General features: G+C 45.7%; 1 protein-coding gene across 2 annotated transcripts in view; it reads right to left on the bottom strand.

Annotated features, from left to right (window-relative positions):
- GABRQ (gamma-aminobutyric acid (GABA) A receptor, theta) overlaps positions 1-26,605 on the bottom strand; it is a 75,110-nt gene that overhangs the window by 34,560 nt on the left and 13,945 nt on the right. For both annotated transcript variants that reach the window (XM_010568902.1, XM_010568903.1), the window contains exon 3: positions 12,199-12,266. In XM_010568902.1, the coding sequence (XP_010567204.1) occupies positions 12,199-12,266 (68 nt within the window). The remainder of the gene's footprint in view (positions 1-12,198; positions 12,267-26,605) is intronic.

Raw genomic sequence — 26,605 nt, 5'->3', positions numbered from 1 at the left:
AATAGAGCTTGTAATTCCCTGTGGCAGTCAAGACCACCAATGCTGTTTGGAGCTGCATAGATAGGGAATCATGTTATGAATGAAGCAATATTACTACTTTATATGGCAGAATAAAATGCTCTATATACAGGTCTAAGCACTGAAACCATGAGACTCTCTGCAACAATATCAAGGCACACAGTGCTTTAAAGACACTGTTTTAACTTAGAGAAAGAAGGTTTGATATTCCAGATTCTGAAAACTGCCACAAAGATGTCATTTCCCAGGAGGCAGCCAGAGGCAAACAAATCCTTTAAATGATGTAAGACAACTAACATGTCCTGGGCAGAGCAATCACCTCAACTAGGCTGGCACAGATTGGCTTGACCAAAAGGTTAGAATGGTGTTTATTTCCTAAAGAAAGTGAAGTTTGATCATGTAGGAAGGATGACTGGGAGTAGGCAGATAAGATGATGAGATGCAGAAGAGCACAATTTATTTCTGGCAATAGGGTTCAGTTAAGTCAAGGGTGGTCCCCTAAGGGTAGAGGATGGCAGCCCTACGGTTTGAGAAAAAAAAACGCCTACTTTTCAACGAGCCCAAGCAAACTGGTTGCAAACTAAAAACCCTGAGACTCCTGCACACAGGGACCCAGTTCTGTATCTGGGGTGACTGCTTCTACATACAAATATTCTGCATAGCTGTATTTGTGGCCCCTAAGCTGAAAAACTCAGTAAGATTGAGTTATCATTAGAGCAAAGGGCTAGCAGTCAACTGTCTCAACTGTGATGTGAGTAGAGTACTGTATAGTCATGCTGGGACAACCAAAAAGTACAGGAGTATCCACTGATCTGTTCTAGGAAACAATTTCTACTGTCAACAGTACTGACCGGACAGTGTATCATCATGGATTTTGTCTACCTCTGCCTCTATCCATGGGTAGTCTGCCCTTGGTTATGCCAGGGTAAAGCCAAGGGAACCAGTCCAGGCTGACACCAGCAGCAGTGCACACAATATGGCCCATACTATCATTCTTCTGCTTTAGCAATCCAAGTCTTGGCTGCGGGATCATAAACCTGATGGATGGGTGCAGTGTAGTTAACTGACAATAGCATTCAAAATGCAGCTGTATGAAACACTCCTGATTCTGCTGAACAAGTCAAACTTATTACAGGGTGCATGAAGAAAAAGGAGATTTCAGCAGGCTGTGGAGGTCCACAAGCAAGCAGACTTTGACTTCACGGCCAACTGGATGGCAGAGAACAAGCTGCAGTCTCTGTCCATGCTGAGTGAGTGCTCTCTGCAGTACCAGGACCAACAGTCCTGGAGCCAAGGAGCTCTATTTGCAGAGCTGGCTGAAAGTTATTGGCAGGGAGCCCATGTGAGCTCGGTAAATAAAGTATCCAGATAATAAAAATACCCAAAGGCACTGTTTAATTTTTCTGAGAGTTCTGATACAGCCAGTAATATTGAGAGGGAACAGAAATCTTGCAGACAGGAGCACAGGGCAAAACCAGCCTTCCAGAAGAGTGGAATACAAGGCACCTGGTAGGTCTGATGGCTCATGGCCTGTACAGCTAAATATCCGACACTCATTTATGGGGGGAACAGCTGAAAAGGAAGAGGGTTTGTGTTCAGGAACTAGACTGGGACTCAGGAAATCTAGGCTCAGACAGGAGCTTGTGTATTGTAAAACCTCAAGTCCTCTTGAACTTTAGCTGCAAACTCTTGATGGATAAGAGGGTCAATACTTTGTGTATTCATGACCTAGGAATGCGAAGGGGATGGACAGGGAGATACAAGCCACAGGCTGCCTTCCCCTGCAGTCACACTGAAGTTAAAGGAGATACTGCGGTAGCAGGTTGCTGCAGTAGAAAAGGGAGATGAGGTCCAACCTGTAAGAAGTGAGTATGTTTTGGGATTGCTTCCCTCTTCACTAGAGCCTCAGATGGGAGCTCAGTGCACCCTGCAAAGTGGGGGCAAAGGATGTATAAGAGGGCATACTCCAGCCTGGTGACCCACTGCACCCTGGCACAGATAGTAGGAGGCCAGCTGTGCACACCTTGCAAGCAGTGACAGAGAAGGGGCCAGTGGATCTTGTCTTTTACTCCTTCCTCTGCCATTTTTCTGGCTGGAGCTGGCCTGAGACTCCACTTGTGTCAGGGCAGCAGGGACTACCACATTTCATCCCATGTGCATGCACACCCTCCCTCCCCCAAATGATCGCTTTCATCTGACTAGAGGACCTTTCTGGATCTCCAAACAGCTCAGCAGATCCTCTTCCTTTCACCATCCCTTTTCCTTGAATGTTCATTTTTCTCTGTAGCCTAGCAACTCAGCACAGACTCAGAATATTAACAACTCCTGTCCCCACACACGATCTTCTCCAGAGGCCTGAAAAATGTGATAGCAGAAAGGCTGAGAGGGGTAGGAGCAAGCACAAGAGATGTAGGGAGCATGCAGGGAACCTCTACCAGCATTCAGAAACAGCAAAGCTATTCAGCTGTCGTATCTGCCACCTTCACTTAACATGTACATAGCATATAGAGCTATATATAGCCCCATTTATTTACATATTGAAATAGCAGCACGACACGCATGCACTTGTATTTGGATTTACGCTCTATATCGAGGCACCGGCACTCTTGCGCACATACACTCTCTATTGCTAGATGCTTTAAATGTATATATGACAGGATGTCAGAAGGTTAGATTCTCAAGATCTAATTTGGTTTTCAATCAAACTAGATGAAGCTTTCACTTGTGGGAAGATACTTTAGCATTCTGCAGTAATCCTCTCCAATGCTGCAGCACTGCTATTGAAACAGGTGGCAGTTTGGAACATTGCTCTCAAATACAGACAGCTTTTTAATATATATATATATAAGAATATATATAAAGACTGTGGGAGTTCTGCCTGTGTAAAAACCTGAATAAAAACTTAAGCAGGAAAAAAGAAAAAAAAAAAGACATTTTTATCCTGGGCAAAGTTTTCTGCAGTAGCAATTCTAACTACTACAGGAGTGCTGGGGTACAAGCTGAAGTGGTTCATACCACCACCATACAACACTGACATGTTCAGATCTAAAGATAACTTGGCTGATACAGGAACAGATGGAGCACTGCAATACATAGCACTGTTCAGCTGAAAGCACGCTGCAAACTATGTAGCCATGGACTCTCATCCTCTCCAACATGACTTCTTTCCTGCCGTGGGGTGGAGTCACCTACAAAATGCAGAGTGAACTTAGCCTCCTCAGTGAGAGTACAGAAATGTTCTCATTTGGGAAATCGCCTAGTGAGCAAAACATGTGAACTCTGTTTCTCACTACTAGAGCTGGGTTGACTCAACCCTCCTGAGGCTTGAACTTGTGATACTGGAGGACTTGCAGAGCTTTTCCTTAGGGATAACAGCGTCATGGAAAGATGCACGGGGGGAATAATTTGCAACAAACATCGCCAACACATTTTATTTGTGCTGCAAAACCCAAGGTCTAGGCTAGGAATCAGCCAGTCTACCCAACAGCTTTCCCATAACCAAGAATTTCCAGTTATGCAAAGAGCTTTCTGCAAACTATCCCATTAAGATATCATGTAAATGCTACAAGATCCCTAGGAATAAACAAGCATGGTAGAATAGAAAGCCTCAGGGACAGAGAGTCGTTCCCTAGTCCAGAAGTTCACAGTCTTTCTTCAGCTAGAGTGCTTGTTTCAGCAAGGTTTCCACAGTTCACCATCTGCTGATCTATGTACATGGCAAAATCATGCAATTCAGCCAGCAAAAGTATTTCATTCAAGTGCATCATTAAGGTTCAAAACATCAGAGCCCTTCAGCACAAGCACAGGATACCACTTTATAGGGGAAGCAATAAAGCTGTCCACTCTCACATGAGGACACCTCCAGGCAGTACAGTGGCAGGCACCTGGCAGGACTGCTGCTTTACCAGGTTGCTCTCTGCTACCCATGCACTGAGTCCTTGAGACCTCTGTCTCAGAAGGAATTCCTTGTGCTTTGTGCAGATCCAGGCTTTCAGATGGCCACGGCATTTGAAGAGACTGTATGGTGATCTTTGGGTTGTTACTTAGCAACTTGACTCTAAGATGTAGTGAATTTACTGGGCTGTCTCTGCAGTCAAGCAACACCAGGACCAAGGGCAAAGCGAGAATTTTGTCATAGGAATGGGATAACCTGTGAAATATTATGGAACACAGATCAGATTTTTCCCTTCTACAAGTTGCCATAAATGCAGTAAATATTGACATATGAGTCACACTGACCTATTTTCTAGTTTTTAAGCTGGGACAATCTCTTTGCAACCAATTTCAGAACAAATGAATGGGGAGTACTTCAGGCCCCTTCACAAGTTTGCTTTATTCTTAACTATTTTGTGCAAGAACCCTATCCTCTTGTGGAAGGACCATCCCTGTCTTTTGGGCAGAAAGGGGACCACTGCTTGTTTAAACTTGAGCATCCACTCCCCACTACCACCACAGTGCAGAGCACGCCTGAGGCCAGAGGCTTTACTTGTCCTCATGCACTACCTTAGTCCAAGAGATCTTTCAGCACAATCAGTGAGATTTCTGTTAAAGAAAAGCATAATGTGCTGTGAGCAGATATCCACATCTGATTCTTGACTTTTTAGACTGTATCAGTGCTGGTGAAAGTCACCCTGAGCCTCAGCAGTCACAGGATGTCACCACTGCAAGGAGAGACAAAGTACGCTCAAATCTAGCAATGGCAGGTGAGATAGGTCCCCAACATCTGCTTTGTTGCAAAGATGTTTCTAGGAGATCACTAGATTTCTACTCTTACCATCTATCTATATGAGCCACAGAGCAGGCAGTTGTACCTCCTGCCTGCAAAAGAGAGCAGCTCAAAGCTGCTGTGTCTAGGGTGGTTTGGGGGTTACTCTCCACTGTGCTACAACCATCTTTTATTTCCCCAAACAACCCTCTAGCAGAAGGAAAAAGCATCAAGATGCTGTTGCTTTCCTTCAGCTAGCCAAGTGCTTGTGTGTTTACGCACAAACTGCTTCCTGTTGCTGGAGAAGCAGAGACGCCAGAAGGCCACCAAGGTGACTATATGTAACCGATGGCAGTGTGCACAGGACACTGTGCACAACCATTGTGTGGGACTGCCCTTTGCATTCCCTCATAACTCTCCCCTTCAGGAAAACACTGTTTCACATGTGCAGAACTGCCACTGTTTGATTTCCCAAGAAAACAGCCATCCAATGCATTGCAGCTCTGCACATCAGGACTTGAAGTGACAATAGCTGCATGACCTAAGTTGTACTGAAGTGATCATCAGCAGAGGAAGGCACAGACATTTGCAACCTTCCAGCTCAGCTGCATGTTTGCAATAGGTTAGTTTCAATCACAGCACACAGAAGCCCCTAGCATGTGAAAAAAATCACATAACCCCTACCTGTTCATGCCAGCACAGAGCCTGGGGATATCTCACCCTAAGTCAGAGCTGTACCATTCTTATGGTACATTCTTATGGTACCATGCCACACTGGTAGGATCTGGCCCTTCTCCAGTACTAAGGCCCCACATACTCTGCTACCTGCAACACTACCATCCCAGGAGCCTACAGCAATCCCACAGGACTACAGCCCATGCAGTACCATTACAGCACATCCAGCATTAGCTCAGCTCAGCCTCTTAGTTTTACCATATTTTGGCAGTCTTCGATATTCAGCAGCCTTAAATACCAAGATGTAATATATACACACACACACTCAGTTTAGATACCACAGTGTCACAGGGCTGGAGATACCCTAGGCTACAGGGAAACATTTGCAGCACTGGAGTGTCATGTCAAACTTGTATCTCATAGCATATATAACTACAGGAACCTCTGACTGTAGGATTTAAATGCTTTAACCTTTGCTTTTTTAAAACCTTTGGATACCCAGGGACATAGAATAGACTGACTAGGAAATATCTGTATGTCATTTCTCCATTGAAAAGACATGGCAACAAACCAGAACACTTTCAGTTAAGAATAAGGAAAATGCTGATGTATTTGAAGGGAATATATGGTAGTATAAGGTACAGTATAATAGTAGGAACTTTTTCTTGGTTTTTAAAGCTCAAGACATATATATCAATGGAAAATCCTTTTCGGGGTCATATTGCACAAAGTTGTTTCTGTCTGTTATTGCAGGCGTACAGAGGGTCTGCTGAGGGTCCTCAAAGGCTACTGCCAAAGCTGCATTAGCCCCAAGGAAACCAGGGGTTTGCATACACAATTTGACTGTCAGAACAGGTCAAGAATGGATTGGACATCATGCATCCAGATCAGTGATCCCATATGGATATACATTTTCCTTCCTTTCCCTTCCCCTTTCCTGAAAGGGCCCAAAGGTCAAGAGCTCTGATGAGGAGAGCGTACGGCCTAAGAGACTGCTGTGTTGTGTACCAACGAAAGCCTCTTGTATGGAGCCTACCCATCCACACTGCCTTCTTTCATCAACTATGGCCAGCATACAGCAGAGTTAAGCACATGTTTTACTGTGCATGGGTTACACTGAAACTGAGATTCAACCAGTCAGTGCATATTCATATTTTAGTGAAAACAGAACTGCAAAGTCTGATCAGGACAGATTCCACTACAAAGGCTATTTCAAGCATGCCTAATAGATAGAAAATTTGATGTAGTGAGAAGAGTGATGCCCCACTGATGATGGCATAACAGATTGTAGAATGAACTGTCCTGGTCAAGAGCACCCTTAGACACAACCTGATCCACTCTTTGTTTTGGGTTAAAAGCCAATTTAAAACCATTGCAGCTCATCACTGTCTTGGGACATGCTTTACATCTCTCTTGAACAGGGAAAATGTTTTTGCCAAACAAGACAGCTTGTTTTTCAAGCAAGCTTCGGGAAGTTGGGAAATAACAGACATGATGTTTCCTTCCATAACCCCCAAGAGATCCAGTGCAGTATTCTAGTGCGAGTGCCATCACTCCAACAAGGCAGCAGTGAGGCAAAAGGTGGTACAGAAGTAGGGAGCAGGAGGCAATGAAGCGAAGCATCAAGGTCAGCTTTGCCAAGCATCCTGCACCAACTTCTAACCTATCTGCACTGCAGACTGTCCCCCAGCAAAAGGTATTGCCAATCCCACAGGCATCATTCCTTTAATGCATATTCCTGCGAACATTTCTGTTTGGAAGCCTTGCTTCTTGCACTAGCCCTCTACAGCAATCCTCTTGTAACTTCTCAACTTGTCACCAGGTTTATAAAACTTTAAAGTTAGTGCTATAACAAACTGAAACAATGTTATTGCAGATGTAGGAGAGCATCTTGGGATGAATAAATTATAGGAGCCGCAAAGAAATCACAACTATAACGGCTGGATGCTCCAAGCTGTCTACGGTGTGCAGATACACAGGAGGGAGCAGGCTTAGGACTGCACAGATCATAGGGCAGGAAAATTGAAGCGTTATGAAGGGTAACCATCTCTTATTTCAAATGCATACAAAACTTCTGGTTGTTTTCCTTACTGAAATAGTTCATTAATGCTTGAAGGGAGTCTGAACTGTCTGGTACTAGAAAAATACATCCCCAAAGAATACCTAGAGAGAGAGAGTAGGCTACAGTTGGAAGTATTAGCCCTTAGTCCCACTGTGCAGCAAGTACAATATGCCCTGAACAGGCCAGTCATCCGCTCTCTGTTGAAAGGACATGCAAGAGTAGGGCAAGACTTCCAGCTCCTTCTGCAGCCATTGGTACTGGATACCGTGAGAACTGGATCCACCAAAGCAGGTTGGTTGAACCAGACCATTAAGCCGACAGTGACTTTGGGCAGCATTCAGGCCACGTAGCACAAGGACAGAAACCTGCATGCTGCTTCAGCTGCAGAGTGACTTGAGTTCCATGCTGCCAGTGCTCTTCATTCTCCTAGGTCAGAAGTACTGCTAGACTCCTCAGTAACCTGGGTACCATACTAAGAGGTCTGAACATAGCACTGTCCAAGTACCACTATACACCAACAAGCATCTATAAATACCTGCATGTTGTTCCCTGCTTACTGCAATTCAACCACCTGTAGCAAAATGACATCTACCAGATAACTTATCCAGCCCATTTCCTTTAAGGAGAAGTAGGACATACCATCATTCCATTCTTTGCAGATCACATGAGCTACCGAACATCATTATGAACACTTTCCTCCTTTCACTCTGCCTTTAAATCCCCAACTTGCAAATTTGTACAGGATATGAAAAGACTCCAGCTAGGCCTTTTGTCTTCATGGATCAGCACTTCCCAGATGGTCTGCCAGTCAAATGTGCCCTCCCTAATACCTGTTTGGCCTGGCCCCTGGCATCCTTTCCTTGGCATTTCAATTGATGTCACTGATCTTGGCTCAGCAAATAATCCTTCTAATCACTGACAAGAACAGAGGCTGCAGCTCAGTGTTGCTTAGCAGGGCTAAGAGGAGTACACAGTAATAAAACATTACTCTAGCAAGTGAGCTTGAAAATACGGCTGACCACACACAAGCAGCAGCTGCGATGAACAAGAAGGTGCCATTTTTTTTAAAATAAGGACTGTAGTTTTGGTCCCTCATTCTTGGGAGATCGTTACAAAGCCAGCACTGCACACACGAATGTCCTGTGTCCTGGCACAACTCCATCTTCTGTGCTATACCATGGCACTGTATCTGTGCATGGCCCTCAAGGAGGTGGAGATGCACTGACTTTGTGTAGCAAGGCACCAGGAAACACATAGCATATACAGAATGCTTTGTAGCTGCCTGTACATCAGAGTGCCTGGGAACTTCCAGCATAAAGACATAACTGTGTTGCCTTTGCAGAGAGCCCTGTATCCTCCAGGGTTGAAATGTCACCACATCATCACATTGGGACTACAGTTCCCATGGGAGTGAAGGCAACGATTGCCCCTTAGATCATGGGTGGAGCTGTATTCCTCCACAGCACCACATCCAGCTGGACTCCTGTGAAAAACAACTTTTTGAATCATGCAACGACTAGTCACTGACAACACTTGTTCCCCACCATCACACAGCCAGCAGACACAAAGAGTCCCAGGGAAAGGCATGGGGAGCTGGGGGCTCTCCTCAGCCTGCCCAGCCCCAGCACCAGGGCCATTGTTCCAGAAAGGATGTCTGAGGATTAATTAATTATCCTACAAGGGGCAGTAAGTAATAACACTCCTTGTGGAACAATAGAAGCTATTTGGTTGCCATGACAACCCAGCTTCACTTGTATGCCTTTAATTTATTCATTGCACAGTCCCTTTCCCAATCACCCATGATGCCAAAAAATGCCTTGTTTTTCTTGCCAGTATCCATGTCCAGAGCAGGGGTACGACACAGCCCTTTCCCCGGGGCATCTGTCACACAGAAGAATGATGCACATAGAATCCCTTCAGCCTGGAAACTTACATCACAAGAGCTCTTCTGCTCCTTAAATGTTTGTTCTTTAAGATGATTCTGATTTTTTAACCCCTTTTTGAAGCTGCCTCACCATGGTGCTTATAGACCTTGATCAAGTTCTCACATATAGCCACTTTGTCCTCCTTTCCCACCCCCTGCCCCAACATATGTAGGAAGGATGGGCAGGAGATTATGCTTGTCAAGTCAAGCAGAAAGCCAGGAGGGATAATCAAAAGCCCAGAAGTGACGTGCCTTCACAGTATCAACAGGAGCGTGGCATGGACAGTGCCTGGTGCCCAGCCTGATTACAGCCATGCCACAACCATCAAAACATGCAATGTCCATCAGTAGTGCTCCCCAAATTCTGCAAGATCAGAGCAGCATGTGGATGAAGATTGATGCCAGGAAACCTGCTTTCCCATGCACCCTACAGAGATATTATTGTTGCTTTTTCTCCCCAGACCTGAGTGAACACGTTTGTCCCAGCCATCCTGTGGCAGAGGGAAGCAGGCATTCACTGGAGAGGGGAGAGCATCGCATTCACATGGCAAGGGATGAAAAGTATTGCTGAGAGCATGGCTACTAGCCTAGGACACAGCATGCCTGGCCACAGCTGCTAACAACAACAACAGGTGTATGACAAAGCACCTGATCACCCTTTATAGCCCATGGACACGTCTCCAGCAGGAGATTCATCCTGAATCAGCCTCTGCCATTCTCAGCTATCTTCTCAGGTCTGCAGAAGAAGATCAGGGCAGTTGTTACAGGTAAACTGAGAACCAAATCCCACACTCCCTCCCAGTTATGTTTGTGCAAGCTGGGGTCTTAAGCTACAGGTCCAGACCCCAAATTATTCATGCTGGCTCTAGCAAGGAGGGTGACAGCTGGTTCACCACATAGGAAAATGCAGGTCCAAGTTGAGACCGGGGGAGGAGATGACTCAAGCTTGAGCTCTGCCCTGACAGGCAAGATAGATGGAACTAGGTTAAGCCATCTGGCTCTTCCAAGTTGAGCCTAACCTCAAGCACAGCTACCCAATGCAATGGGGACATAGGTCTGTACCTGAATTTCCGACTGTACACGCTATGCAGTGTCACTGTTACTAGACTGAGGTCTAACATGCCATGCAGATAATTACAGTAATGGAGGGATGCTAGTAAAGACCCTGCAAAAGAAACTGTTCAATATGAGAACCTGAAGGATCATGGTTGGCCCTTCACCCTGGGCTGTATCAACATATGCATTCAGGATTTTCAAGCAGTTTGGAAACCAAAACAATTAGTCAGATTGTCTTGCCTCCCCTCCTCCCCGCCATGCAACAGCAGAATAGCTGGTGAGCTAGAGAAACAGGGCAGGAGAGTCCAGAAACAGATAAGTAGGACAGGAGCTTTGGGAGACCAAGGTTTTAATTGACTTGAATAGCAAAAGCTTTAAACTGGCCTAGGATTCTCCTGCATGGGTCAGGAACCGAGGAACAGGACAGCTGCTGCTAGGAGGTCCCCACCAGCCTTGCACTCCACTCAGCCTCTTGGAAATGAGAGGAGTTTGGAGGAAAAGGCTCTGGGCAGCAGGGAGGAAGGCAAGGTTAGGCAATGATCAGTGCAATCCATGTCCTCCCCTGGGTGCTAAGGGCTTCTCAGGGACAGATAGCAGAGGCCTGGATGAGTACCCAAACCATGACCAAAATAATTAACAATTTTCACCCCAAACCATTGCTGTCTGAGCAGATAAATTTTTTCTTCTCAGTCGTATGAAAAGCTCCAGTCTATCAATGCTACCCAAAACCAGATCTCCATTAGATGCCTCCCTTTCCAGTACAGATCTCCAAAGAAAAGCCAAATTACCGCCAGCAAACATGAAAAGCCACTAACTGTTTTTCAACTTGGCAGGCACAGGCTGACTGTAAAGCCACCATTGCCTTTGTATCAAGCAAAAAATACAATTCCCATCTACTCTTTTAAGGCATAAGCATTAATGGTTCGGAGAGGTGGCTGTGCAACCAGCACAGAAATATAAGGGATGAGAATCTACTCTGGATAAGATGCCACTAGCTCCAGAGATGCCAGCAGAGATCCTCCATCCACATGTTTACAGATAACACCAGGGATACTTCAGTGTGCTGTTATAGACACTCACTAACTCTACTAGAATGTACCCCACATTAGGAAGTGAACTTCAGTGTTTCAGCATGTCTGACCACATCACAAGTACCACCAGCAGTGGTAGGTGTATGCCACAGAGGTCCCACATGCCAGTCCTGTCTTGCAAATGTTGTTTCAGTGAGTTCAGGATTGTTTTAGCCTGGGGCTGGGCTAAGGCTGTGGGGACAACTGACAGGGAGTCCCAGTGACACAGGCCACTCGGTGGAAGGAGCAAGGCTCAGACTGAAACCAGCATGCTAAGAAATAAGTTTGGAAAAAACCCCTCATTTCCTACAGCCCAGTTATGTGTTGGAAGTTATTTTTCATCACACTACATGTGGAGAAATGATCCTTGAATTCCTTATTCTTTAGTGAGGAAGAATTCTGTCTTAAATCAGAGTTCCTATCACCCCTCAACATTCTGTCCAAAGCAGAAGAAAAAAATACTTCTTCAGTAACAGACAAATGTCACTCTTCCTGCAACAACTTCCCAGCTGCAGGGAAGATCTGTAGTAGGAGGTGAAGGAAGCAGGGGTGTGACTACCCTACTTGTCAGAAGTGCACCCTGAGATCTCAGGTAGCTCCAAGAAGCCATTGCCTTGGAAGCACATCTCACGCAGAAAATGGAAGAACAACTTATAAGGCTTTTTTTAATTTTTCTTTCCAAACTTACCATGTTGACTTCAGAGATCTGGTCAATGCTGGAGATATGGATGCTCATTCCCACTGTGACAGGGTTACCTGAAACACAAATGGACTGCGTTAGGACAATATTCAAGCCCTTCTCCTTTATCTGCTATTAAAGAATTGCCTAGAAATGCATGGATATGATTTGAAGCAGACCCACATTCCCCAAGTATCAAGGATTTCCAAGTCACATGTGCTCAAATGATTAGACAAGAGTAGATTTCTCTAATTCCCAGCCTTACAGACTCACCCCTAGGAGTAGTGCAGACTAAGCTTGATTCTTTAATTCCTGGAAGTTAATTACCCCCTAGTTATACAATTATCTCTGGTTATTCCAAATAACGCCTTCAGAGACCATCAGTAGGCTCCCAGTGGGCTTGCATAAGGTGTTACTGATTGACCATACAAAGAACATAGCAATCAAGCCCATGCAACGCATGGGCAGGAAGATACTCCAGCTCACTCCTATATCACTCCGTCAGCTCTGAGTGCTCAGTCTGAAAATCCCAAGTGAATTTTAATACCCAAGATACCATACAAGTACAGGAACCAGATCTATGACGTGAGAAAGCAGCATTTGTATAGTGGCTTTTCAGACGAGAACAACACTTGGATTAGAGAACAGATTCCCCATTTTACCAGGGGCATCAGGGCACATGTCACCCCACATCCTCTTGCCTGCAACCGCAGAGCTGTGGTAGACATCTGTGCACAGATTTGCTGGGCAATTCAGATATTCCCTTACTTGGTGACCAAGCTACTCTCATGTTGTAGTAAGTGCCACCAACTGTGGCATGCAAGATGAACTTGTGAAGAAACACCACACAAGGGCAGTCACAGCCAGACCTATTGCCCTCTCTTGCCCAAGTGCAGCAAGAGCTGTATTACCACTTCCCACAAACCTGTAGAGTCAGGGCAGAAACCAGCCATTTCAGCTGATTCTTCCAGAAGTACGGGCATCCCAGCTAGATGCAGACTCACACCCAGTTCTACCTAAGCCTGTCTGTCTAGCAGCTCCCACAGCCAGGCAACAGGACAGCCCTTTCAGTGGGATTTAAGCCACATAAAACAATTTGCAGAGATACACATCCACTACCAAAACCAGCAAAATACCTCCCGTAGCTTGAGATGGTGTTTCTGAGTCCTACCCCTCTCCTATCATCCCCACAGCCCCAAAGCCAGAGCACAAACCCAATCCCACAGCAAGCAAAGCCCCTCATCTTGCACATGCAAGGTGGAAAATTATTCCTTGCGATGCAGTCCTAGAAAGGGAATGGCAAGCAGTTATGCCACTCAAGGTATTAACTCTTCCATGGACTCGTTAGTAGATCTAAGTGCTGAAATATTTACAGATAATCATGAAACGGCTTAGAAAGTAATTAGGAGATTGGGGGAGAGGGGAGAACCACACAACTGGAAATGAAGTGATTTTTTAATTATGTGTTACCAGAAGTAGGGAAGTAGTGTCATTAGGGCTGCCTTGTGATTGGATATACTGTTAACCGAGACCCTCTGTTGCAAATTAAGCAGCATTATCCTTTAATGGAATATGAACAACACTGAAAACATCAGAATCAACAACTGTAATTAGGCCTTGCTATGCAAATCTCCTTAAAGAGGCAGTGCTTTTCTCCAGCACTCCTGGTTTGCTGTTGGGGTGCTCAGGAGACCTTACAGAGCCTCTGAAAATCCCTACACGGCCATGCTCCTAGCCACATCTTTGCTGTACTACTATGTTCATCTTTCATACGGGAACCAGGTGGGAAAATAACCAAGAGTCACTCCAGGGAGAGCTGATTCTCCTGCATCCTCCCTTGCACCAGAGGCTGACAGTGGCACAGGAAAGCTTTTAAGGAATCTCACTTTGATAGTTTGTCTTTTTTTCTGAAATCAGGGCCTTGTGATAGAAGCCGTAGCAGGAGGAGGAAGTCACCGCTGCCTTGAGGATCTTACTGATTAATTGGTTACAGGAGGAAAGACAGGGCCACGCACAGGGCTGCAGCAGAGCTGGGGAGAAGCCAGCTCCTGACTCCTGAGCCTTTCTGCCATGCAGTGTTGTTTCCTCCAAGGGCTGCCCTATTGCCTGCTTTGCTTCCAGTCTGTCACCACCGGTACTTGTGTCACTGTGGTTATGTCTCCCCTCCTTCCTCAGTGCAAAAAGTGGTTCTTCCCCCTTGCCCCTGTGTAGGAGACCCACTGAAACCATCAGGTTGGATGGTTATAGCAGGAGAGCACCGAAAGTGGTGATATACAAATATTTGTCAAATACAAAGTCTATCCAATCTAATCTATCTGTCTAGACATTTGTGCTGTGTTCATCACCATGGTATCTGAGTGCCTGAGGTCATGCAGTGACTCAGTGTCAGAGCCGTGGATAAGATCCAGACCTCCCGACTCCCAGATCCTCCGGATGCTGGAGTAGAGATCAGCCACGCTACTCCCCGTCAGCCTGGGCTCAGCTGCACCCAGCTCCCGTGCGCAGTCAGCAATGTTCCTCTGGCCGCTCTGGGCACTGCCAAGGCCTCCACACCCCATCTATCACAGCACGTGGGAGGCTCCACTGCCCTCTTGCAATCCCTGGGGGCTGTGCCCATCAACCCACAGGCAGAAGCGTGTGATCGTCATACAAGCACTCCAAAGATGAAGGTATGCAAAGTCCTGCCTTTACTGGACCTGCTCCTAGCTTGATCACAGGGAAGCCATTTCACCTTCTCCATCCCTGTTCTGAAGACTGTCTCGCAGTCTCCTCAGGGCAGGAACGCAAGAGCATGTACAGAGCCAACAGAAAAAGCATGCCCTACCTCTTACTGCAGCCCAAAGAAAAACTAGATCGGCTGGTGTCCAACATTCAGGCTGTAAGTAGTACACAAAATAAACAAAGGACATCAATTCTGCCAATGTTAATAGCTTCAGGCAAGAAGGATACAAAAGTAGGGTATTCAAAATATGGGATAACGTCATCTGTAAATTTGTCCAAAAAGGCAGAACTCTGCATTTGTGGATCTGAGACGAGGCAAACAAAGCAAACCTGATATTAAAGGTCCATGCTTTTATTTGTGCCTTGCCAATGGGTGCAAAAACTAAACCTTCTCCCCTTAAAGAAAAAGATTACACCTAGAAAAGATTTGTAAGCAAGATCACAAGTGAGGGAGTGTGAGAAATTCTGCCACTTTCACCAGTGAACAGCACCCTCACACATCCTCGTTTCTCACCACCACTGGAGAAATCACCAACATTTTGTCCTGAAAGTAGTTTGACGCCTGTGAAAAACGTACTTGGAAAGTTGGAAGGGAAGCAGACAAAAGAGTTATAATAAAACCTGTCCTTTTTCTGCTAGTGATACTTGCCAAATATAAAAACAGTCAAGGTAGAGAACAAGTTGTGCTAATCTGCAATATTTTCCCAGCAACCAGTTATTACTTTCACATTTTATTTTATAATGCTTAAAAGCCCCAGAACGTAGAGTCATGTTGCTACAGAAATAATTCCTATGGCACAACTGCAGAGGAAAGGTTGTGTTTTCAAGTCTGTGTCTGCCTACACTACAGCCAGAGGTGACAGCAGCCTGGATCAGGACATCTCTTCCAGATCTCAGCCTGGTACCTCAGCTGCAGAAAGCAGTAAGACAATAGCACAAAATTCAGTGTAATAGCTCTCCAGTCAGTGGATGCTTACTTGGGCAGCTGCCCTGTACTAAGGTCCAAGCTGCCCTCTCTTCACTCCTACCCAAGAAAGTTAGACTAAAGCAAGCCTGGGTTTCTCTGCCATCAGATCTCCAATTGCAATACAGACACAGCTAAAAAGACTCAAAATCAGCAGGCAGGTAAACAGAACTTACTTTATCATCCACTGAAGCCATACCATTTTTACAAACTACAGCCAATGCTCGAGGAGTCTGGTTCATGCATTTCTGACCACACGAACTCGGCAATGCTGGCAGAGCCAAGGCTTGCAGTTGCTAAGGGACTGGCATCAGCCTCAAACCTACCCTTTAGCCTAAACTACAGGAGCAAAGATACTAACAGGGATCTTGGGAGGTTGCACAGCCCATATCTTTTATGGAAGCAGACCAGAGTTTCTTTAAACCACCAGTGTCAGAAATTCCACAGCTGCCCTGGATAATCTCTTCCTGCATTTCACTGCACTGAAGGTTTTTCCTAAACACCCAAACTAAACCATCTCTGCAGTGTAAATGTAGTTTTGTCTCATCATTTCCTCCCAATGATAGTGAAAGAATATATCAGTCATCCTTCCGTAACAACAGCTTTTATGTACTGAGAAATCATGACAACCCTCTCCCTCCTCTGCCATACTGGCTTGCCTAGATTAAGTGCACCTGATTTCTTCAACCTCTCCTTAGAGGTCATGTTTTCTAAAGCTCTGACAATTAGTGCTGCTCTTCTCTGGCCTTTTGCCAATTTGTCTACATCTCTACTTTAAAGCACGGTATCCAGAAACCAGCCACTGAAACAAAGATGACATGTCACCAGTACAGAGAAAAGAAAAGCAACCTCCTGTGTACAGCATTCTCATAAAACCACAGAAGCCTCTCCAAACCCACTGCACCCACCCTGGAAGCTGCTCACTTTGTGTAGGAGGTTAGAGATGTTAAAGAGGCAGCCTAGCTCTTGCCATTACAGTGCATCACGCATGCAGGAAGAGGGAGTACAGCACTGTCTCTTTTGAACAAGAGGTAAGATTATTCAAGACAGCTTTGTGCATGAGCCCCAGCATTCCCTGCTTGCACCCTGCCTGTGGCATCACCAGCCTCCAAGATCCCTGCAGCAGCAGGAAAGCTGCTTTAAGGTCTTCTGCTGAGTAAACAAAGCCAACCAGAGAAAATTAGAGGCTTCAGCCACTAAACCTACATACAGAACAGGTCTGTGCCTTACCCTGCAATGGTAAATACCCACAGGTATAAGACTCCATACATGCAAAACCCTGCTCCTCATCCCCAGCTGTCCAGAAGCCAGGAGACAGCAGTGGCACTAGAGCCCAGAAACAGCAAGTCCCAGACAAGGTTGCCCTGCACTGGCTGGCAGAACTGTTTCTGCAAATGCAGGGTGATACAGGCAGGCATGGAGGGCAAGGTTTGCTGATATATGTAGCTACAGGACTGCAGTGTCTCACTTGCATTTTCAGTGACCCCCACACCAAACAGGATCAGCATTTAGGATATTGTCAGACTTTGCCAAAGCCAAATGACCAGCACAGACTGTAATTTCACTCCCAGGGCTTTTTCCTTCAGTCTTAACCCCACTTCCCTGGACAAGGGAGAACTGTTCAGTATCTAGTTGCTCTTTCTGTAGAAAATAGTTTGCCCAAGCCACTGCTTCTGCTTTGTTCACAGCACTGAACCGCAGGGCACCCTGGCTGTAAGTTTACTGCTTAAAACCATGACCCACGTCACTGCTACGTGCAGCGATGAGTTAGCTATACAAGGGCTGACAGCCATGGTTAGTTAGGAGGCAAGAGCTCCCAGGTAATCAGATGTGCAGAAGGCAGCACATTCAGCATGAAGCTTGTTACTAGCTGAGGAGCTGCCGCCTGGATGCAACCATATGATCTCTTAAGAAATCCCACTCTGTCCCTCCCAAAACAGATACCCTTGAATAATTTTCAGCTGATGGACTAATTAGTCCTGGGCCATAGTTTTTTTTAAACCCACCCAAAAGGTAACTCAGAGGCCAGCCTGTGAGTAGTCAGGACACTCAGATTCACTGTGGAGGAGTCTATATCAACACCCCAGAACAGGGAGAATGGAAACGCTCCTGGGTTTTCACCATACAGGAGGATGGTAAGAGTTCACAAAATGCTATCTGCATAATAGCTGTGCTCACAGATCTAAAGACTGAGGCTCTGCTACAGCAGTTAATAGGAGAATGTCTAAAAGGTGCCATCCCAGCAGACTACACAAGCCAAATCACAAAGAATTTTCCCAAGACTAATTTTCCTGTTCCTTTCCTTTTTTTTTTATCTTAGGTACAGCATCAAGCACAAATTCAGTAAGTGTTAACATTGCTTGAGGAGCGACAAAAGTATCATGAAAGCAGAAACGTTTTGGGAATCACTTTCATCCAGCATCTCTGATTTACAGTGACATCTAGAAGCACCAAGTGCAGCAGTGTCTCCTAAGAACCTACTCAAACTTTTCCAAGAAAATCTAGGTTTAAATACCCATTAAACACTCTCCAACCTTTCTTCCACTTGGTTTTTACTCTTATCTCCATGACCTTTCCCCCACCCACAGCCAATGCTGCACACTAAGCTTGCAGGGCTCAGCACAACAGCCAGGACCATCAAACACATTCAGAGGCTGATATCAAAGCTCTCCCCCTACTCTTAGCAGGTCACTCTAGGACATCCACTGGATTTAAAAGAGCAAAGCATACCATGACATTGCTTTTGGCCACTGTTATACATTACCAGAAAGAGAGATGGTCTCATGGCAAGTCAGCAAATATGACATTGCCTTCTTGTCTGGGGGGGGAACAGTGAGTATGAATGACTTGCTACTGCTGAGGAATCTCCTCCACATAAAGAAAGCATGGTATTCTGGAGCTGAAATACAGGACCCTGGTCTCCAGAATATCTGGGGCTGCCAGTGCCTGCTATTTCCCCATGGGTTCATTGTTCTGCAGGGGCAGGAGACGTATCTACCATCACTAATTCTCATGGAGATTGCAGCTAGTCTCCAAGTAGCTGTGGCAGAAAACAGTTTCTTCTGCCTGACAGGTTTCCTGCATTCTGCCATACTTCTTTAGGAATTGCTTGGTGCTTTTTAAGCCGCTGAGCCTGCACATAGAACAAGATCATGCCTTACCTTACTATGCTTTCCATCCATCCACATCAGACCAGACACAGCATCACCCTATGCGAGGAGGCTAATGACAATTTCCAGCCTGTACCATTCTGCTCTCCTGGTAGTCTGGCTTTTCACCTCATCCAGTCAGATGACTGAGTTTTTACTGTTCATTTAAGAATGGGGAATACTAGGGACTTTCCAAGAGAACTCAAAAGTTAGAGCAAGCTCTTGCCAAGATGGTGACATCAAGGACAGCACATGTTTGATGGAACATCTAAGGGAGGGTACAACCATAGCATAGCTCTTGAGCAGACCTTTGGAATATCCAAACACTGAACAGATCAAGGGCTTCAGCAAGAGACAGGCTTTCATCTAAGCAGGCAATGAGGCCAATTCTTCAGCAAGGAGCCAAGAGACACAGCACTTGCAGAGCAGGCAGAACTGACCACTCAAGTACTGCTATCCTGTAATGCCCTTTGCAAACACACAGGTTAACCTTGATAATGGCAGCCACATTTCCAGCATGTTGTCAAATGAAGCTGTCCCTGTAGATCTGAATAGATACAGAGAATTTTCTCAAGCAAGCTGTGCCTGCTTGTGAGCCAGTGCTGAGGGATCCTTTTGGAGGAACAATGCTTTCCCAATGCAGATGTAGTGCTCATTCTGTGACTATTCTAGGGAAAGCAGAGAGCTAAGGAGCACAATCTTTGAGGCACAGTGGATTACCTAATCTATCTCATGGGTATTTTTAATGGATTAGTAGGTATTAGAGTGGGATATGGCAAATATCCCATGGAAATTTGGAAGTGAGAGAGAACAATCAACTGGCTGCAAAAACAGTGTAAAGGTTGTCCCAGAGGTATTGAAGGATTACAGAGGAAGCTAAATCAAGGTTGATTTTAAAAGATGTTGGTAGACAGCTACCCAAGCTGAATAAAAACAAGGTCTCAAATGTACAGGCCTAAAAATGGAACAAGAGAGTAGACGCCAACCCTTACAGCATCTGTACTACTGGTGGACTCAGTTCAGGAAAGCACCTGTACACACACACAGGGCTTTCAGCATTAACAAAAATCACTGACTACTCAGAATACCATCTGTTCTTGGGAGAAGCCTAGGTCAATATTCAGGAGACAGATTTTTAAAGCTTTTTCATCCTCAGTGATGAAGATAGTCTTCCAAAGCCTTCTGTATGCATATCTCTTGCCTGGGTGATGCAGACTTGGTAAAGTCACACCAAAGTGAGAGCAAAATAAGTTCCTGGGTTTGTTAAACTGCATATTTGCTCTCATTACAGACATACACAACTGCATCACCTTACTAGAACTGATCATTATCAACCTGGCACCACCAGTGGATCCCAAGCAATCAACTCTTTAAGAGTAACTTTACCAAGAGCACCAATTCCCAACCACCACCCATCCCTTGAAGCAGGCAACGCCCAGCTCAGATCACAGCCAGTTTACTCTGCAGGGCTGCCACAGCCATCAGTTTCTTTGTCAGAGCAGGGTGGCTGCAGAAGGCAGATCCATATCTGACCATCAGGAGATGATGAAGGCAATGCCCTGACCTCCTTGTGCACTGTGCTGCTAGAGCAAGGATTAGTCACCTGCCCTCCCCTTCCAGGGACATTCCTCCCCGTGTCCTCCAGGGCACCCACACAGACCTGCTCCATGGCTTTGAGGTCTGCAGGGTACACACTTTGTGTTTTGCTTTTACATGCTTCTCTGCAGAGCCGGGCCCTACGAAACATTGAATTTTCCTGTGGTTATGCTAAGCTAACGCTGGGAAAAGCAGAGACACTGAGCATCCCAGATCCCTTCAGCTCTTACTCTCCACCAAGAGTAGTAGCAGGAGGGCAACAGGGCTTCCCAAGCAAGCATGTATTGTAGACTGACAGCAGATCAGCACAAGCCAGGCATTTCTTCCTCAGCAGCAATGTGAAGCATCAGACCCACACTGATCAGCCGCCCCCACATTTCTCCACCTGAGAAGACTTCCCTCCTACCTCTGTCAGGATCCTGGCAGGCAAGTGCATCTCCCTTGTGGGTCCTGCCAGTGCAGCCATGGGACACAGTTCTGCCCGCCTGCCTGGGAAGCTGTGGAGGACTCGGGAGTAGTCCAGCCCTTTTGCTTTTACTCAGGCCCTCAGGCTCACGTTTGCTCCATCTCCTCACAGCCAGCCTGGGCACTTGTCTGCACTCCTAGAGCCACCGCTCCCCCAGCTCGGGCAGGCTTAGAAGCCTTTGGTACCCTGCTGCTCCTCATTGCCCAGCCCACCACCTGTTACCCTGCTTTTTAAGTGGGCAGGTCTTCAGAAAGGGTTGCACACAGACACTAAGTATATTGAAACCCCTAGGTAAATGTGCAAAAGTGAGCGGGGTATTTTATCACATACCTACAGCTTTCCACCAGAGCACACTCCACGAGCCTCAGCGCAGGCAGCTACTCCCTCCTGCCTCATCTCCAGCTCACCAGGTTAGTCTCAGAACAGACCCACCTCCAGGGCTCCCTCACAGCCTGGAAAATGCTTTTTACAACCCAAAATGCTGGATTCCTGCACAAGCTCTGGTGCTACAAGGTCCACAAATGCATATAGATTTTTAAGCAGGATTAGGGCTGAATTCCTAGTGCTGGGACCCCCACAGCACCATGGCACTCTTACAACAGCCCAGGAGGTAGGAGTACAGCAAACTACCTGGGAAAACCACAGCACCATCCTCCTACCCACAGCCAAACAGCTCCCAGCGACAGGGCTGGTGGTCTGTGTGGCACATCCCATCCAGTGCTTGACTGGGCACTGACACAGGATCCAACTACCCAGCTCCCTCCCTCCACAGGACCCTCCACCCCCCTCAGGTGGGGCTGCCAGGGTGGCACACAGGTGAGGCCATTTAGCAATTTTTCCCACATACCAGCTGGCAGCTGTGGAAATTTCTCCCATGTTGCCCATCAGTCTGTCTTCTCATCTTCTCATTCTCAGGGCACAAAGGTCCTGACCCACCTTTTCAGTGCTGGGCTTTTCTGGAACATTACCAATAAATGCTTGCTACATGGAGGAGCCTCTCTTACGTGCACTGGAAATATCACCCCCCAAACAAATGCAGGCTTGGCCTGTACTTGAGTATGTGACCTGTCTGGGAAAACACTCTCACACATTACCAAATCCTGAGCCATCTAATCCCCTTAGCTGAAAATGAGCCGAACCAAATTAATTTCAATGGGTTAACACAAACTTCTCCGTTCATATCAAATCCATTACTCTGTCCTGGAATTATTTGTAACAAAAACAAAATATCTGGACTTGTCATTTTTATCAAAGTGACAACAAGAAGGTGTTTTCCTTCTTTTCCCCGTTTTCAATTTTTAATGAGTTAGTCACACCTCCTCATCACTGTTTACAGATTCTTGCCTTTAAAGGATACCACAGCATCTAACTCCTGGATTGAATCCAGTTGGACATGCGCAGCATGTGGGGAAAAAAGAAAAGAAACAAGATGGCCAGGTCAGGACATGCCAAACTTGCACAGATATTGAAATCAGGGCTGGGACATCCAGGAGCAACAGGGGACAGCCCTTCTGTGGGCCCTCTTGCCATACCTCCATGAGATGATTTTTCTGATGGTGCTGGACATGGTTCTTCTTCCCCTGGCAGTGCAAAGTCAATGGCTGGGGTCTCCAAGGGAGATAAGGTCTCTCATTTCTTGTTACTTCTGTCAAGTCTGTTGTGGAGATATAGCCCTTTCCCAGTGCCCGCCTTATCCTTCCTGATAGAGCCTGCTATTAGGGCTTTTGTTAATGCTGACTTCAGATGCTTCCAACCACTACCTCCCCATACTACACACCCAGTCCTTTCCTTACCCTATGAAGGGCACGTGTCCCTTCGGCTCAGCTCAGAGGCAGAGTTTTGGGGTCACATGGTGCCCAAGGCTTATGCTCAGTGACAGGACAATTTACAGTGCAAGTATTGAAAAAAAGGAGTGAGTCAGGCCTGAAAATATCATGACATTCACATTAAAATCATGAGTCTGAGTTAGAAATCATGAAAAGTAAAGCGCGCACACAAACAAGCCTCCCCCTTTCCAAATGTTATACATAGGATTATATGTTTTCATCTCACAGTTTCCAAGAGATATGCCTTGTTCAGGTTGTTCTGCATTTTCTCCCCAGTCTCAAGACAGAGAAAATCTTACAAACTTCAGTGATGACTGAGAATTGCAAGAGTTTTGTAGGAAGAAGTATTCAAGTTTGTAAGTTGGTCACTTTTGAAAGATTGACCCCTGTGCTGGTGTTTCCATCATTTCAGTAATGATTGATTTGCAAAAGTGTCCTGGAAATTCAGCAGGACAAAAGTTACCAGATTACCTTTTACCCCAGCACCTCTTATTAAGAGACAGAACTAACTGCCATTTGTTCACCAAAATAATTGCTTTCACTCAGGATGCATGGATGAGCGAATCTTGCAGAGCTTTTACATATATATTCATCTCCAGCAATTCATCAACATAATAATCACGCATTATTAACTTGAGTACTCATCAATTTTTTTTCTCTAGCTTCAAATACTAGCAAGGAGCTAGTGCGCAATAGGGAAGAAAAACATGTAGGGAAACTTGTGATGAATATTCTATTTTTGCTATGAAAGGAGGATAAGAAGAAAAATTCAGCTCATAGCGTACCCTCTCCCTCACTTCCAAAAATTTCCTACCAAGCTGAGACCCTTCCCCAGAGGCCAGCAAGCCTTTGCTTTCCAGCAGACTGCCCCAGCTGAAGGAGGTTTCCTTTTCAGGTGACAATGTCCCACCTGTAAGCTCCCAACCATAACCTGGGTGGCCTCCTCTCCTGGTGTGACAGCCTCTGATGTTACACCCAGAGCTTTGATACCTGCAATGGGCAGCACCCTTCTTTATGCATTCCCTGGTGAACTGCCCGGTGCAGCCCCCAAACCTGGCCTTCCCCATGGCACAAGTTTCTCCCAACCTGGAGGAGTCATCTGCTGTGGTCTCACTAACTCAAAGCTCCTTAAAGAAAGAAGCCTGCAGGGGGATTGTCTTGCTGTGGCCAATGTGTAAGAGAAGAGCAAGAAGAACACCCCTGGCAGCTGAGATGTGTTTGGAAAGATCTCCTGATCAGACAACCCATCCTGGTTCTGTGGCACAGCTGCTGTTACAACCTGTAGAAGAGGAAGACGCAGTTTGGTGTTCTCATACCTCAGCTGACTGATGAGTCTTGGTCCCAAATGCAAGCACAGTGTGATAAACTGTCACAGGAACCAAGTAAGGCATATTACTTCTGGGTCATTGCTCTTGGTAGGGGTTGGTCTGCATAGTAGAAAAAAACCTACCATGGCTTTTAGTGGCTGAAATAACCCTGTGGGCACAGAGAGCAGGGTCTCGCACTGGCTGACAGTCTGATGTCCCTTCTTGCTGACAGCCCGTGGTGAGATTCATTACAGAAGCACAAGAAAAGTGAAGGTTGGAACTAGTGCAATAGCCAGGACACCCTTCCCACTTTCTCTACTATATGACATGATCATACACAGTGAATATATTATCTGCCATGTATAATTTTTTGAAATATTTAGCCAATGATAACATTTTCACAATTTCAGTGTTTCTGAAAAGGAGAGTGAGGAATGCCCTCCTGCTCCATCCACCAGAAGGGGAACTATTTGTCAACAAAATTAATACCCACTGCATGTGAGAGCCTTTCCTATGGCTATGCCACTTCCATTTCTCTGCAGCAAGAAGTGGGGCCACCTGTCTGTTCCCTCTGGGGATTTCACAGGCCACCACAGTTGAAGGTAAGGTCACAGTTTTGTGGTCAAGCAGCAGACCAGAGCACTGAAGGTGCTCAGGTCTGTTCTCATGAATAAAGAGCAATAGCAGGAAGCAGAACTTCCCAGTGCTATCCCTTGCGCTGCCATGGGTTTTCTGTGTCATCCCCAACAAGCTGCCCTCTCTTGGTGTGCCCTAGATGTAAAATGGATCTAGCGGTGGCCCATCATCCCACAGCTAGTGGGGAAGATTTGTTAGTCAATGCTTGCACAGCACAGGAGCCTTGCTGCTCTCTGTCACATAGAGCCCCTAATACTACCTGAGAACAAATTATATTCATGCACAATCAAAATCACATCCAGCTCAGCCCTGATTTGAGAATCCTTTTTTGCTGGTGATGATGTCCAGAGCAGAGAGAGCACAGCTTGATTTCCAGAGCCCAGGCTGAGCTGGCAGAGCTGGCAGGTAGGAATATCTTGTTTTGACTGGTAAACTGAGCAAGTTTGACATGGAAACCACTGAGGGAGAATAAATATGGAACAACAAGATGTAATTTTTACAGAGGCTCTTCTCCAACTATAACTGTACTCGGAGCCATCCCAGACTTGAACTAAGAGGTCTTGAGGTCTGGGGAAGGAAATTCAAGCCATGGTAGGTTTGGCTGAGGCTCACCCCTGTCACAAGCACAGACATCTATAAGTGCACAATTACTTAAAAGCACTGTTCCTGCAGGACTGCAAAGAGCAGGAGATACAGGAAGGGGAGGTGAAAAAGTTCAGAGAAGAAAAAGAGTTTTTAGGTCTGACACAAAACCAAGGATAAATGCCGAAACCAGAAGAATAGCCTATAGGAACTGCATGCTCAGTGTTCCCCAAACCAACCTGAAATTCATACCCTGCTCAAAGGAAACAGTGGCACATCTACAGCCTGGGAGGAAGGGCTGACTGAGAAGAGCTCTGTTTCTTTCCATTTAATGGGAACAGGATCAATCACTGGATCTCCAGGATTCCTGTTTATTTGACCAATCTGTTCATGCTATAGGTCTCCACTGTCCAACACTTCTCCTTCTCACATATGTGATGTGAATTCCTTTAATGGGCTTTATGCCATCATTAAGTGCATCTTTGTCTTGTCCATGTTTCTAGTCATGTTTTAACAAGTGCATGATATTTCATGTGAAATACCAAGATCTAAATATACACTTAACAAACCCCACCAAGGGCTATCTGCAAGAATGGATCTTATGGACTTCTGCACCAAATACTGTCACTACTGCTGAAGAACCATCTTACATCAGTTCAGCCTGACACTTTAGTAGCCTTCAACTTTTTTTCTTTGAACCAGACATAGGTGAGAAAAGTGACATGCACACACAGTTTGTCTTTCATGTAGCAGTAAAACTACAGCATATTCCTTTTATATTTTGTGCTATGTGGGTTAAAAATATTTTTCTGCCTAACTGGGATATTGGGAGTCTTAGGAAATGAACAATGCAGATATGTAAAGCTGCTCTGATGAACAGCTCTAGGGCTGTGGGAATGTATTTTGAGTAATCAAAAGGACTTGTACTAATGGGTTTTACACTCTTTTTACATTTTGCTTTCAGTGGCAGTCCCTCGAAGGCAAGTTTACCAGCAAGAATAATCTCAGAAATGGTGACTGTTATGTAGATGTTAGTCAAGGAGGAAGATGGGTCCAGGTGAAATGGCAAACATCCTCCAGAGTGGCTATAAGCAACTATCTGTTTTTAATCAGTTAATTAATTAGACAAATATTGGAATTATTCTACTAATCAGTAACTTGAATGCATT

This window comes from Haliaeetus leucocephalus, unplaced genomic scaffold, assembly GCF_000737465.1.
Source record: "Haliaeetus leucocephalus isolate CR32 unplaced genomic scaffold, Haliaeetus_leucocephalus-4.0 Scaffold262, whole genome shotgun sequence".
Taxonomy (NCBI): Eukaryota; Metazoa; Chordata; class Aves; order Accipitriformes; family Accipitridae; genus Haliaeetus; species Haliaeetus leucocephalus.
This window is presented reverse-complemented; position numbering and strand designations above follow the sequence as displayed.